General features: G+C 43.2%; 1 protein-coding gene across 3 annotated transcripts; it reads left to right on the forward strand.

The window, feature by feature from the left end:
• Positions 1-947: 947 nt before the first annotated feature.
• Positions 948-13825, forward strand: FHL1 (four and a half LIM domains 1). Of its 3 annotated transcripts, XM_081278393.1 has the most exons (7): positions 948-1134; positions 8355-8536; positions 9411-9585; positions 10186-10355; positions 10852-11038; positions 11657-11856; positions 12256-13825. In XM_081278393.1, exons 1-7 carry the CDS (start codon positions 1113-1115, stop codon positions 12337-12339), a joined length of 1020 nt encoding a protein of 339 aa, XP_081134519.1. In that variant the 5' UTR covers positions 948-1112; the 3' UTR covers positions 12340-13825. The 3 variants fall into 3 exon arrangements, with proteins under 3 accessions (XP_081134519.1, XP_081134520.1, XP_081134521.1); XM_081278394.1 differs by lacking the exons at positions 948-1134; positions 11657-11856; XM_081278395.1 differs by lacking the exons at positions 948-1134; positions 10852-11038; positions 11657-11856.
• The last annotated feature ends 1523 nt before the right edge of the window (positions 13826-15348 follow it).

The following is a 15348-nucleotide window of genomic DNA, read 5'->3' on the forward strand; positions in this document are numbered from 1 at the left end:
GCGGAAAATTATCGTGTGGACAAGAACTTGCAGAAGAAAGGGAAGGAGTATGTTGGCAGGGAGCAAAGTTGCAATCTGAACCTTAAGGGTGGTCACAGGAGACTCTGTTGACAGTGGCTTGGGGCAAAGACTTGTGGTTGGAGGAGCAACCAGGAGATGTTCTGTACCAAAAAGGTGCAAGGAATAGTGAGAAGGCTAGTGAAGAGTGTACCAGTGCCAGGGGTTTGGGGATGAGGGCAGAGGAGTGGCTGGTAGGGGGTCCTGGAGGGACTTGGAGGCTTTTGCTAAAATTCCTGTCTGATTGGCCAGTCTCCAGCCAGTTGATGGTCTGTGGAGCCATTATAACATGTAAGGTTTCATGTCTTTATTTTCATTCATGCTTTTACATTTATAGTCCAATGACAATAAAAAGCAAGAGATTTGAGTAGGTGGGACAGTCTTCTTTGTGTGTGTAGCAGGAATATGCATGTGCATCCCCATTCTGTTTTCTTCTATCTCATGTTGGGGAGATAGGGTGGCTATAATTGTTCTCTTCGGCTATCTGCTGATCTCTGGTACATACCAAGGAGGACATAGAGTTAAGCATTTATAATACCCTTAATCTCTATAGTCATAGTGTCTAATCCTCTTTAATTACACTGGTAACGAAAGTCTATCACTTAGTTACTTTTATCATTAACAGCACAAAAATACATTATTTATAGGGCCAAATGCAAGCTCTTGAGGCATATAAAGTAGATTAATAAGGTTGGCTCAGCGTTAAGCTATGTCAGAGCTGAGTCCAAATTTTATTCCGGTACGGGGATGACTTTCTATGTGGCCTCTCTGGCTCTGGAGCTAATTTGGATGCTGAGTCGCCCCACAGGTATTTATATGTAGCGTTTGGTATTTTTACTGGGTCCTATTCTTCTCCCTTGGATCACCTAAAATGGTTAAGAATTTTCTAGTGGGATTAAGGTTGTGATCTCTGAGGAGGGGTGGGACATCTGCTCTTGGTTATTTTTGTGAGCTGCTTCCCCTTAAATGTATGTTCGCAAATGAGCCACAGTCCTATCAGCTGGGATTGAGGGAAGACTGATCTAGGTGCTGCTGCTGAACTTGGTCTTTAAGCCATGGCTTCTCATAGACACTCAGGTAAAAACCTCATGTTCTTTCTTTTCTCTTGAGCACAATTTTGTTAGGGCAATGAACTCATTATTTGCCTAAAAGATAACTTTCAATTAAATGATTTTACTCCTATTGAAATAGTACACAAATCATAGTTTTTATCTGTTTTGTGCTTGCCCTCTCATACTGTTTCAAAGACAAAAGATTATTACTCAAATAGAATTAGCCATTTGAGTGACGTTTAAAAATATAAGTGATGATATTTTACATTTTTCAGGATGTCTTATGAAACTATAAGAGATTATGAGAAAAGAGGGGAGACTGGTTATTTAGTATTTGGTTATTTATAATATATAACTCTTCATCTTGACTGTGTTTGAAATATAACTTAAAGTGTTGGAAAAATATAAAATGAACATGGAGAAGAAGGAGGGATATTTGTAACTACAAAAGTCAATAGTGACTTACCATATCTTCCCTTTTTCAGAACAAGATTTAAAAAAAATTAAATTTTTTTTTAGTTGTAGATGGACACAATACGTTTATTTTATTTATTTTGTTTATGTGGTGCTGAGGTGCCTCATATGTGCTAGGTGAGTGCTGTACCACTGAGCCACAACCCAAGCCCTGAATAATATTTTTAGTGTTCCTAAAGAAATAACTACAGATTCTTCTGATATGACAAATAGGTCATTAGTTTTTCTTTTTGGAAAAAAGGTCGAAGTTTTGGGTCCCTTAGTCTATGATGACCACACAACTCATCCTCCTGTTTTGTAACCTGGCATTATGAAAGCCCTTTGCCACAAACAAGAAACCCATGGAATAGGGGCTAAAGGACAGAAGCCCAGTTTTGTGAAGTTAGCCTGCTCCCTGTGTCTCTCCCCCAAGGCCAGGAATGTGGCAGTTGTTCTTGTTGCCCTCTGCCCTGGAGCTGGTGAAGTAAGACAGTTGGGAAGAAAACAAGCACTTTGTCCTGTCTCCCAGCTTTCAGGTTAAGGGCCAAAGTAATTATTGTGGTATGTTTGGGGAAAATTATTTTTGAAAACTTGTAAATGTCTGTCAATATTTCAACAATGGTAATCCTTTTGGTTTTTAAAGCATATATGCTGCAATGGAATTCATTACTTTAATTAATGAGAATGCAATATCTGCTTTGTCTCTAAGTGTTCTTAAGGTGTTTGGTATTTCCCCCCAATCCCTAGAAACTGTTTTAAAAACATGGTACTGCATGCCCAAGAATGTGGTTATTGACCAACATTTGCATTCTCTGGGTGTAGACAAATTGGGCAGCTGTCCCTGTTGTTATGATGGACCTTGAATGCACATTAACTATAGAGTGACTTTCCATTTTATTTACTAATTAAGTGACAGATAGGAAAATAAGTTTAAAAGGTGAAATATTTATGGCATGCTCAATCTTGGGTTTTAAATTACACCAAATCATGTTATTTTTGGTTATCTGAATCTGGGGTCTGTCCTTCTAAAAATCTTTTAGAAGATTTTTAAAATCAATAAATAGCATTTTATATTTCATTAGGTTCATTGTTCCATGAATGCAGAGAATAACTAGGTCCATGAAAGGAAGATAAGTTCTCACAGACGGAAAATTAGTGTTACACTGAAATGTGCTTCAGATGGACAAAAATAGAGGTTCAGATCATTGGATCAGAATTTATTGTGAGCAAATCCACACACTAAGAGAACATTTCAGGGACCCTGAACACTGCAAAATAATGTAGATTGAGTTTTTTACCCTTTGGCATTTGGAATCAAGGCCAGAATGGGGTCTAGAAAGGGAAATAAGATCATTGGCCATATTATATAGTCATTAGGTCCCTTTACCAGTCACTGACCAGTGGGCTGCCAATACCCACTAGTCCTTTCTCAGAGAAGGGCTGGAAAATGAGAGAGTGGGGTAAGAGGGGAGCAATCAAACTGGATTGTCCTCTTAAAATCAATGAAAAATGGTAGTCAAAAGATTTGGTTGAGGGTGAACTGAACATTTTGTACTTTTAATGACCACCAAATGACTGTCTACAACTGGGTAAACTAAAAACACATGTTCTATTGCTGCCAGGTTGTGATCGCTTTTTTCTTATATGAAAGATGGGATATGCTGCAAGTAGTATGTATAACATCAAGATAAACCTCATATATTGACAAAATGGTACTAAGGTAGAATCTGGCCTGTTGCAAGCCCAGTGGCACATAACTTTTAATTTAATGATGTGTATCCAACCCTCCTGACACCAGATACAATCTAAAATGGTGTTCTCTAGGTATTGGTGACCCAAAGGGGATTTTTTTCCTAAATGCAGCATACTAATAATATAGAATCACCCTGTACATGTTGTTTTTAAGGGAAAAATACTTTCTGATTTTTCTGTGAGAGTCTATGAAAGATCACTTTTCAGCCATGACTCACGAGCTCCAGCTCCTTGTAGCTATTTGGGTATTTATTCCCAAATGTTTGATGACACCTCCAGGTGCATTAGCATGTCTGTGACAACAAGTGTCCTATTCATCAGCTGAGGCTCCTTCCATTTGTCAAGTGTTCTCTGGAAGCCAACATTTATTTATACATGGAGTCACTGTTGTGCTGGTATGTTGGACTTAGCCATCAACAGACCAGAAATAACCTGAATTTTTTTCAAAACATTTGGGTTGTTGTTCATTGTTGATACTGTACATTATAGCACCCCGGGAAAGGAATGGTTAGAAAAACACAACCTAGTCATAATACTCACTTTTTCCTTCAGTATTCTTATTTTGAGCCACTTGGGCAAGAAGAAAAAAAAATGAATGTTAGCAAGAAACACCTGGGAAAATACATATAAAAGACAGACTGGAGCTCTTCTAATGAGAGGTTTATAGTAAAAAAAAAAAAACAAATTTGCAATGTTATATTACTCATATACATACATGATTAAATTGAAAGCTTAAACTTTATTGCAATATTAAGGTTTGTGTAGACACCCTTTAGCATGTTGGATGTAGATAACAAATTTTTTCTCTTCAGGAAAAAATTTTAAAGTGAAGAATGATGTGTCTTTTGAAAGAAGAAGGATAAAAAGAAAGCCTGCCATTTTTGGAATTGGTATCTAAAATTTGATCACCTATCCACATTTCTAACTGCCTTCTAAAAAGTTAAAAGGCTTCACATTTCACATATGTAGAAATTGCTAAGGGGATAAAAATTATTCCCTAGAGAAAAGTAACTAAGAATTTGTCAATTGAATAAGAATAAATAGAGCCCTGAAGAAAAGCTGAAATGTAATCATAGTATTTCTTTCTTCTCTGAGCATGTCTAATAAAGGCTAAGGTGGGGAGTGCAGACTTTTCTCTCTTTATGAAGCTAAAGCTGAACTGTGTCCCAGACACTGATGGTGCCCACCACTTGGGATATTCTGTCCTTTAGGAACTTTTCTGTCAGCATTGTCATTTGTCAGCTGGGTTTTTAGAGTTGTGGACCCCTTTGAAGATAATTCCTAGCAAAACATTTTGATCTTGTACACATTATCCCCTCCTTTATGGTAGCTATCCTGCCAGTAGGAATAGCTATTACTCCAGATTCACCCTAAACTCGTTGTGTGAGGGTTTGAAATAATTTCATACCAAATGATCAAAAAGAAATACATGAGGTAAGCTAATTCATGTTTCCCAAAGTTCTACTTAAGATTTCTTTTAAAAACAAAAAGTATTAAAGTTCATGAATTTGACATAGACATTGGTAACATACTTTAGGTATTTCTAGGCTACTTACTTATTAGGCAGTAAAGCCAACATTCCTAGAAGTGCCTGTTTTATCTTGATTAATAAATGTTTCCACACACATAAAAATGACTTAAGACAACTGTCAAAGTGAATTCTAAATTATGCCCTTGGAAATCTTTATGTCTATCTGGATACAGAGTTTGGTGGGAATATCAAGTGACCCTGGATTTCTTATTTTTTCCCATTGGTGTATTATAACTATACATAATATTAGGATTCATTATGCCATATGACCCTAAATTTCTCACACTTGGAGAACAGCCAGGATTCAAAATGCCAACAAATGAGGCTCCTCTTATTGGTACCATTAACTTGAGATTGACTCGTTTATTGTTACTTTTGATTGGTTTAAGACCCTGTTATATAGGAATAATACTGTGCTTCCTTGACTGATGTTTTCAACACACTTTTGTACTTCCTTGTTCATTGGTGAGCCATGGATTGTTTCATCATTGGGGTGCCTAGAAACTGAGAGAGCTGTGTTCTAAAACTATGAAAGTAAGCACTGAAGACCTTGGCACTGGGAATAATACAGAAAGCATTTGCTTTTAAAGTGAGAAAGGCTTGGCAGTTATATCTTTGGTGTTGTGACTCCTATTGCAGTTTTCCTTCTCTTGAAAACTTCTAGATAACTCTAAATGAAATTCTTTGTTTTTTAGCATTTCTTTTTCTTTTTTTCTTTTTTTATACCTTTATTTTATTCATTTATTTTTATGTGGTGCTGAGGATCGAACCCAGGGTCTTGCATGTACAAGGCGAGCACTCAATCTCTGAGCCACAACCCCAGCACCTAGCATTTCTTTTTCTATTGTATGATGCTGATACTTATATACCATAAAGCTAGGATTCTGAAATTACCAAAAGGTAGAGGACTCCCCTTAAGTGGGGTTGTGCATGGTACCTTAATGTAGAAATGTTTGGAATCCAATTTCTGTTTTGATAGACATTAAAAGAGTCTAAAATGAGCAGGTTCAAAGTTGTATTCTTAATAGAGGCCTCAGTAAGGGAGCAAGAGGGACTTTCAGATATAGTCCAAGAAGATAGTCTCTGAAAGGTGAGCCCAGTCATGCTTCCTAGCCATGTAGGAAGCCATTGATGGCTAATCTTACAAAATCTGTTTTTTCTGCCAAATGGCACCTAGGAGACACTGATAATTTAATTTCCTGGCATTTACTCATACTGGAGATTTATTTGGTCTCACTAGTCAGCTTCTTAACAAGAAAGCAAATCTTTGTTGAGAGCACAGTTTCAGTGTGGCAAAGGGAAGACAAGAATCTCATGACATGGGAAAGACCAACGAGAGTGGATGAGGGAGAGTGATTTTTCCACATGCTGTCACAGTGACAGGTACTTTTGTCTCTAGGCATGGAGCCACAGACAGTTGAACAGCTGTCTTACATAAATAATGCATAGTTCAAGGAGATTGGCCCTGGGTTCACTGTGTGTGTACATTTTGTTTCTAACCCAGTCACACAAGGGAACATCTCCATATTCCTTTTAGGGAAATATGTAAGTAAGAACCATTCTCTTGTCTTCCTTGTCTCTTCACTGTGACACACCTGTCCAAGCAACTGTCCTTACACAAGAATGTCACTCATTTACTTCGCATGCCAGCTCTCTGGAGATGAGGGGGCCTGGATGTATGTCCCTATGAGGCAGAAGGTGTTGTGTGTGTTCAGTGACCCAGTTTCCCTTGTTTGGAGGTTGGCTGCAGAGATTTACTGGGGTCTGAGTGAGAGTTCAACAGCCTGGACCCAGGCTGGTTCCCAGACACAGGGTGTGGTTTCCTTAGCTCACTCTCTGCTGTTTGGTTGCCACTGGCAACAGGATCCAAACAACTTGGACATGTGGTTGTATAAAAAAAAAAAACCTGGGAATGGAACCCAAAGTGGGAGTCTGGGGCCATTCAGTTGATGGGAGAGCTGCGGTGAGTAGCAGGCAACTGCTCATTTATTTTCCCTCCTTTCTCTCTAAATTATACTTGGGATGCTTGATAACCATGTATGTGGATAGTTTGAAATAAAATACTCTGAGTGCAAGCATAGATTAGATAATTGCTCTCAATTTACTTGTACAGATTTCTTTTTTCAGAAGGAGAGGAAAAATTAGCATATGTGTAAAGAAATTGAGAGCTAATAGAAACTTATAATTTGGTACTTTCCCGGGCACAAGATTCCTTAGAAAATGACTTGGCAAAGGGGCCACAAAAGGCCTTGGAAGTGCTCAGGATTGTTCTGGCCTGTTGTCTAGGGCTACGGCTGGCCATGGCAGGGCTGGGGGAATAAGTGGAGGCTGTTCATGAGAAGGGACTTCTGAGATTCTTGGAATAATCAGCTAAAACCTTTGTAAAAAGTCATTTTTTCCACATTGTATTTTAAACTTGCAGTGTTTTAAACAGCACTTGTCCCAATTGGTGAATATACTTTAGTGAATATACTGATTCTCACTTGCTTGACCCAAAGGGGATTTGATTTTGGTTTGTCACAAAACCACATATCACTATGACAAAATTATTCAGTTGCGAAACATGCTGGTGCCTGTCAAGAATGCCATATTGATAAATACTTTGTGGCCCTATTGCTCAGGCCTCAAAAGTCAGTAAACTGTCAGGGGTAAAACTTTTAGGGATCTATTCAAGGACTACAAACATTTCTGCCAGATTTCAAGTAAATTAAAATGAATTCTTGAGGAACTTCTGTACCTAGTATGGTACAGAGTTAGCAGTTAAGTTTTGTTCACGACAAATAGAATTGGACAGATAGGAAGATAGTAAGGCCTGCAGAGAATACTTTTTTCTACCTAGAAAGCGATGATGGGAAAGGGGGCAACAGCTGGCAGGGAGGCTTCTGTCTTGTAATATGGTAACCAGGGCAGTCCTTGGAGCTTAGGGCCTGGCCCCTGTCTCCTCCTGTGGACCAGGCTGCCAGTGTGGGCATCTCCCCAAGAAGCTGCTGTGTGCACATAGTATGCCTGCTGCTCTTTTTTGTGTGAAACTATTTCTTCTTCCTCTCTGCTCCATCACACTCCCTCAATCTCTCATATTCACTGCTCACTATGACCTCATCTTCCAAAATCCCAGTGTGGTAATCCCAGCCAGCAGAAGCTCTGATCCCCTTATCCTCCTCAGTTTCCTATGAGAGTCAGCATAGTGGTATGTCCCAGCAGGGATTTCTGCCATCTCCCCAGGGAGTTGCTGGCCCTTGGCCTCTCGCACTCAGGGGAGTTCCACTCAGAGCACTTTCTTCTTGGGAATCATAGTGAAGTATCTGCTGCCTTGGCACCAGATGGCCAGTCAGTCTCCAGTGGAAGCCGGGCTCCGGTTCCCAGAGGAAGCTGGGCCTTGGTCCCCAGATCCCACGGACTCAGAGGGTTTTATTGGTCACACAGTAGTGCACAGATATTTCTAGGACCCTCTTCTGTAGAGTGCCCTAGCTCTTCCATTGGTCATTTGTTCTGCTGGCTTGCCTCCACAGGTCCCTCCAGCTATAGGGTGGGCACTATGGCTGAGAAGTTCGACTGCCACTACTGCAGGGACCCCTTGCAGGGGAAGAAGTACGTGGAGAAGGATGGCCACAACTGCTGCCTGAAGTGTTTTGACAAGTTCTGCGCCAACACCTGTGTGGAATGCCGCAAGCCCATTGGTGCCGACTCCAAGGTAATGATCATCCCCATGTGTGAGCAGGACAGATTGGGCTTTGGAGTGTACTTTTCCTGCAGCTGTGACAATAGCTTTCTTTGTGAGTTCTCATCAGGGTAGACATCTTGAGACCTTGAGATGGCCTCTCCAGTCCCTGAGACTGTTCCTGGTGTCCTGAGATGTTTAATATGTGCCTTGGACTAGAGGGATGCCAAGGCCCTTGCTAGATCTTTTGGTTGTACAGGTTGAGTCTCCCTTATCTGAAATGCTTGGGAGCAGAAGTGTTCCAGAGTTTAGATATTTTTTTGGATTTTAGAATATTTACATACTCATGTTTATATACCCATGATGAGTATCTTGGGGATGGGACCCAAGTCTAGATACAAAATTTCATATACATCCTGCACACATAACCTGAAGGTAATTTTATACAAATTTTTAAACAATTGTGTACATGCAGCTTACTGTGTGCATTGCAGAGGAAGGGGCTCTGAAGATCTTTTTTCCCCTTGGGGTCACTGAATAAACTGTGCCGTGTGCCTGGGTTTTGACTCCCCCTGGCAAATGAGGTCAGGTTTGGAATTTTCCACTTGTGGCATCGTGTTATCTCTCGAAAAGTTTCAGATTTTGGAGCATTTTGAATTTCAGATTCTGTGATTAGGACTGCTCAACCTGCACCCTCTATATTTCAGGAAATGTGAGTTTTTCATCCTCACCTCAGTGTTTCTCTTGCTACTGATACGGATACTTACCCCAGGGCATCCCCAAGGCATAGGGGACTGCAGCATCTCAGTAGTCAGTCAGTCCTGGGGAAAGTAGCCTTGATAGGAGGCTGCTTCCATTGCCCCTGATACCCCTCACAGTGGCCTGCCCCACTCTGCTTTGTTTCTAGGAGGTGCACTACAAGAACCGCTACTGGCACGACACCTGCTTCCGGTGTGCCAAGTGCCTTCACCCCTTGGCCAATGAGACCTTCGTGTCCAAGGAGAGCAAGATCTTTTGCAACAAGTGTGTCACTCGGGAGGACTCCCCCAAGTGCAAAGGGTGCCTCAAGGCCATTGTGGCAGGTACTATCTCTCTCCCACCCTGGGCTGCCAGGGAGGAGGCCCTGAGGGCAGGCGTGATTTCGGGCTTGCTTGTCACGGTGGGGCTAACGTTGCTGTGAGCTGCTTTGAGATTTTAGCATATATATGTACACATATACATACACGTATATATGCGTACACATATATGCTCGCACACACGCACACACTCGGAGACTAAAGAACACTGGCAAGAACAGCTTGTGGCAAGAGAATGAAGTGAAAAGTATGTAGCGCTTTCTCATTTGGGTGTAGTAAGTGATCAAAGCATGTTTCTTTCTGGGGTGTAATTCTGGATGTGGCAGCCCCCTGTTGAACATCTAAGTCCATGTAGGGGGTAGAGGTGGGGGACTGGGCATTCAGGCATCTCATCCTAAATTAATACTGCTGGGGTCCCTACTCATGACAAAATCCTGGGTTGGCACAACTGCAAGTAGCACACCAGTAGGCTAGTTGGAGGCGTGAGGCCAGTGACTGCAGGGCCTGCATCCCCTCACCTCTGTAGGGCCCAGAGGAGGGGAGATGAGTGGATGCAGTCCCCTGCAGTGCCTGTCAGTGGGGCTATCCGGTTGCTTCTCCCTGCAGGAGACCAGAATGTGGAGTACAAGGGAACCGTCTGGCACAAGGACTGCTTCACTTGCAGCAGCTGCAAGCAAGTCATCGGGACTGGAAGCTTCTTCCCTAAAGGGGAAGACTTCTACTGCGTGACTTGCCATGAGACCAAGTTTGCCAAGCACTGCGTCAAGTGCAAGAAGGTATGTTGTCAAGGGAATTCTGCACTGACCTTTGTTTCTAGAAGTGTTTCACAGTTTGCGAGCACTTGCACACACACTATCCCATTCCATCCTCATGACAGCCCTGTGACGTAGGAATTATTATGCCCATTTTGCAGATGAGGAGACTGTGGGATGAGAAAATAGTGCCATGACCAAGTCAGGCTCCCCGTGTGTGCACTCACTGTGGTGGTGTGGCACGGTGGCTGGCACTGTGCTCTGAGCCAGGGAAGCCCTGGCTCCAGAGGCCTGCTTTTGCTGCTTAATTGTTGGAATCTCACAGAGGGGCTTGCCTTCTCTGGGCCTTGGTGTCTTCATCTGTAAATTGGGGATAATAATAGCACCTGCCTCCCATGGCTGTTGTGGAGATAGAAGGAGATTATGTATACCAAAGCGCCCAGCACAGTGCCTGGCATGTTGTAGTCATTCAACAAAATGGTTGTTGAATCTGAATCCGGTGCTACACCCCCTGGTCTAGGCCATCACAACTGGAGGAATCACTTACCAGGATCAGCCCTGGCATGCCGAGTGCTTTGTGTGTGTTACCTGCTCTAAGAAGCTGGCTGGGCAGCGTTTCACCGCTGTGGAGGACCAGTATTACTGCGTGGATTGCTACAAGAACTTTGTGGCCAAGAAGTGTGCTGGATGCAAGAACCCCATCACTGGTAGGCTAAAGAGTCCTTGCTAAGTCTGCCAGGCTAGGTTTTACGCATGGTAACCATCTCTCATTTTCCTATGTCGTCGGTTTCATCCACAAAGGCCCCAAAGAATGCCCTTCTGCCCCTGCCACTGTGCTCCCAAAGGTCCCACAATAGTTTGGATTCTCCCCCAGGTCAGGTTAGCATTTGCAATACAGAACACTTCCTGAATACTGCTGAATAGCTAACCACGCCAGGAGTTCACAAGCCTGAGACCATGGGGGTGGGGTGAGGGGTGCGGAGGGGGGGAGGCACTGCACAGGGGGGTTGGGGGGAGAGGGAAAGGGAGGGATGCTGGTGGGGATGGGGTTGGGGGAGGGGGAGGGCCAGGGAGGCCGGAGTGATAACCTGGGATGGGGACACCCCATAGTTGAAGGCTAGCGCAGAGGTAACTGCTGGCAGGGTTTATTTTTTTTATTTTTTTTATTTTTTTATTTTTTTGCGATCAGAAGCAAAGCTAATCACTTCATTCCTCATCTCGCGGCCGCGATCCACGTGCCCCGGGCCCTTTCCCCTGCCTCCAATTATCCCATCTCCCGGGGGAGCCTTGAAATGTACATTTGAGAAGACTTTTGCCATCCTCAGGGAAAAGGACTGTGTCAAGAGTGAGCCACCCAGTCTCTAAAGCTAGGAAGCCCCCAGTGTGCCACGGGAAACGCTTGCCTCTCACCCTGTTTCCCAGCGCCAACCTCCGGGGCAGGCATCCGGGTGGAGAGAGGACTTGTCCCTCGTGGGTGGTGGTTCTTTATAGAAAAAATCGAAGCTTAGCAGCTCCTCGAGGCCCGGTAAGTGCACACCCCACAAACAGCCCAAGTTTGCCTCCTGGTGGCCACTTTGATGTCATGGCCCTGACCTAAATCAAAAGAAACTGATTATGCTGGGAGGTCCGGTGCGGTGCGCGTCACAGGGCGATAGCAGTGGCATGGGAATGCGGGTTCTTTAAATCAGGGAAGCCTTTGGCTGAGCTCCGGCATTTTCTCAGGTCCTTGAGAGCCGTAGCAGGGTTGCAGCGGCGTGGGGCCAGTGCGCGGTGGAGTGGTGGGGGGCTGGGAGCAGGCCAGACACTGACTCTGCGTGCTTGTCGGCTCTGTGAATGGGGCAAGTCATCATTTTATCTCTGAACCGCAGCTTCCTCACCTGTATTCATTCAGCTGTCTCTCTCATTTTCTTTTGTTTTTCCACAGGGTTTGGTAAAGGCTCCAGTGTGGTGGCCTATGAAGGACAATCCTGGCACGACTACTGCTTCCACTGCAAAAAATGCTCCGTGAATCTTGCCAACAAGCGCTTTGTTTTTCATGGGGAGCAAGTGTATTGCCCTGACTGTGCCAAAAAGTTGTAAATCGACAGGGGCCCCTGTCCTGTAAAATGGAATTTGCATCATGTTCTTTGTGTCCTTGCCCTCTCTGCCCAACACCATCTATAGGGGAAGAGTGGCCTTTCACCTCTTTAAAGTTGCTCCTTCTGTCTTTTCTCCCATTTTACAGTATTTGTCACATAAGGGCACACAGTGATCATGTTAGGATTTAGCAAAAAGCAACCTTTGCAGCAAAGCTCATTACTCTATGGCTGCAATGAAAAAACAAAACAAAAAAACAAAAAACAAAAAAAAAAAAAACAAAAAAACAAAAATTTAGATAGATTGATTCTTCTGCATGTTTATCATAGAGCAGAAAAGTGCTAACCATTTAGCTCCTTCGTGATGTAAGCAAGAAGCATATGTGATAAAGCCCCCACTGAGATATCTTTTGTGGCTCAGCTGGGACCCACCATGTAGTGACATGACATGCAAGAGTTGCAGCGGCTGCTCCAACTCACTGCTCACTCTATTCTGTGAGCAGAAACAGAACTTGCTGGAATGCATGGTGTAACTTTTTCATCAGAATTCTGACTTCTGTTCTTTTGTGCTTTCACTTGACTAACAAGAATTTCCAGAAAATTAACATTTGAACTTAATGGTAATTCTCACCTGACCTTTCCCCATACTAACATTGGATTTCCTGGTGTGGCATGTTTTCTGAGTGTTCCTACTTTAAAACATGGAACATACAGGTGATTTGGGAAGTGTAAACAGACCAGAGAAAACGAGCCTGTTTCAGAGCAACAGTGTCACAGCGAGTACTTATGGAAGCTTATCAAAACTAACCCTGCTGTCCTTTTTATATTTTTTAATTAATGATATTTTTGTTTTAATTAATAGTAAAATAGTTTATGGGTTTGGAAACTTGCATGACAATATTTGAGCCCCCTCAGACATACTTGCAGTTTTGAGAGTCATCCTACAAAAGTGACTATAAAACTCTAGAGGGGTAGCTGAGCAGGCGCCAGGGCTGTCATCAGTGTGGTTGTGACATTTCAAAACCGTGACAAGTTGAATTCCTTGTAACATAGTAGTTGTCTGCTCTTTGTCCGTGTGTTCAAGAGGACTGCAAAGTCCCTTCTCTTGTGATTACTAAGACTTTTCCTTAAGAATTTAGCTGGATCTCTGGGGGAGTGGGGAAGCCACCGTCCTTACCAGCGGAACCAGATTTCCACCTCCTGCTTCCCTGAAATGCAGGATCACCTACTTACTGTATTCTTCATTATTATATTACATAGTATAATGAGACAATATCAAAAGTAAAATGTAATGACAATACATATTAACATTCTTGTAGAAGTGGTTATAGAAGCCAATGCCTCATTTCTACATTTTGTCATTAGATATTATCTAACGTTTCAGTGTATCCTTACAGAAATAAAGCAGCATAGAAAGAACTTGCCTCCTGTCTTTCAATTCTGTGCAGAGGAAGCACTACAACCTGATAGTACTAAACTGGAAATCCAAGTAACTTCTTCTGAGAGATTTTCCTCAGCTCAGTGCAATTACTCTGAACATAAAGATTATAAACAAGCCTATAATGCCACTTTGATCTAGTTAAAAAATAAAACCTAGTGACCACTCTGACCCCAAAATAGCATGCCCCAGGTTTGCATCTCTTAAAAAGGATGAGTTGATTCTATTTGGCCAGGGTGGTGTGAGTGGGGTGGGGAGGCAATCCCAGATGAGGCATGTCACTGAGAAGTAATCATGGTCCCTGATTGTTTCAGAAGGATCTTCCTCTTGGCTCCTTTCCTCTTGGGCCCTCTGGAGGCCATGATCCATGCTGAGCACTACTGTAGCCCAACTGCATAGTCTCTGCCCTCTACTTTAATGAGACCCAGTTTCTTCCATGAGGTTTGGGCCCATGTCTCTTGTTAGGACTGAGGGGTTAGAAGAAGTGTGGGCAGAGGAAGAGGCTGGTCCAGCATACAGCTCCCCAGTTGCTATAGCTTTCATATCACCACACACTGACATAAGTGGTTCACACATCCCACCCACACCCTTGTGGTGGGTTCTGTATAGTTCAGGAGTCCCAGGGCATCAGAAAGCTACTGTGCCTGCCTTCTGGCATGGAAGGGTCTAATAGGCCCTAAGGGCATCTCCTCATTGCACTTCAGCTAACAGGCAGAGTTGGAGGGACAAGAGGGTGTTAGGTTTTGATGGGCTCCATGGCTAGGGCAGAATCCCTTAGTAGCTAACATTTACCATCTCAGAAGAGGATAGAAACCTGTCAAAAACCACTGGGGTTTTTGTTTTTGTTTTTGGTGCTAGAGATTGAACATGGGCCTTGCACAACCATGAATGTTTTTAAGAACATGGAACATCCCCTTGTGTTTAGTCTCTAGATCAAATTCGATGTCAAAACCTTTAAACCAACAGAGAGTCTGTCCAGTCTTCTGGGGACCCCAGGGAGCAGGGGTGGTGGATTAGGGAGTAGAGAGCAGCTGTTCTCTCTGCTTCTCAAGGGAGCAGGTTCTTGAAACTACAACAAGGAAAAAAAAACCCAAAGGAGATGGGCCTGGGACAGACAAGCCACTCCCTTCCCTGAATACTTGGAACCTGGCTTATGCCCTTTTCCCCAGGAGAGCCCATGACAGCACCCCAGTAATCTCCACTTCTGCAAGCTCCACTTGGGCCAGGCGATGGGCCTTTCCACACCCAAGCTCACCCTCCTTTACCCAGAACTCCTGTCCTTCTGGAAACTGGCACTCACTTTGCTGGTTCCTTGGCCTCTATAGTCTGCTCATTGCTCTAAACTCCTCTGTTTTCATACCCTTACTTCCCCTCCAAATCTGTCCTAGATTGCTCCCAGCACCTCAATCATTCTTTTCTTGCCTCCATTCTGTTACCTTCACCCCCAGTCCACAAAACCTGAATTAGTGGCCTGAGTTCTACTGAGGAATAGCCACATTGCTTA

This window comes from Spermophilus citellus, assembly GCF_964194105.1.
Source record: "Spermophilus citellus genome assembly, chromosome: X".
Lineage (NCBI taxonomy): Eukaryota > Metazoa > Chordata > Mammalia > Rodentia > Sciuridae > Spermophilus > Spermophilus citellus.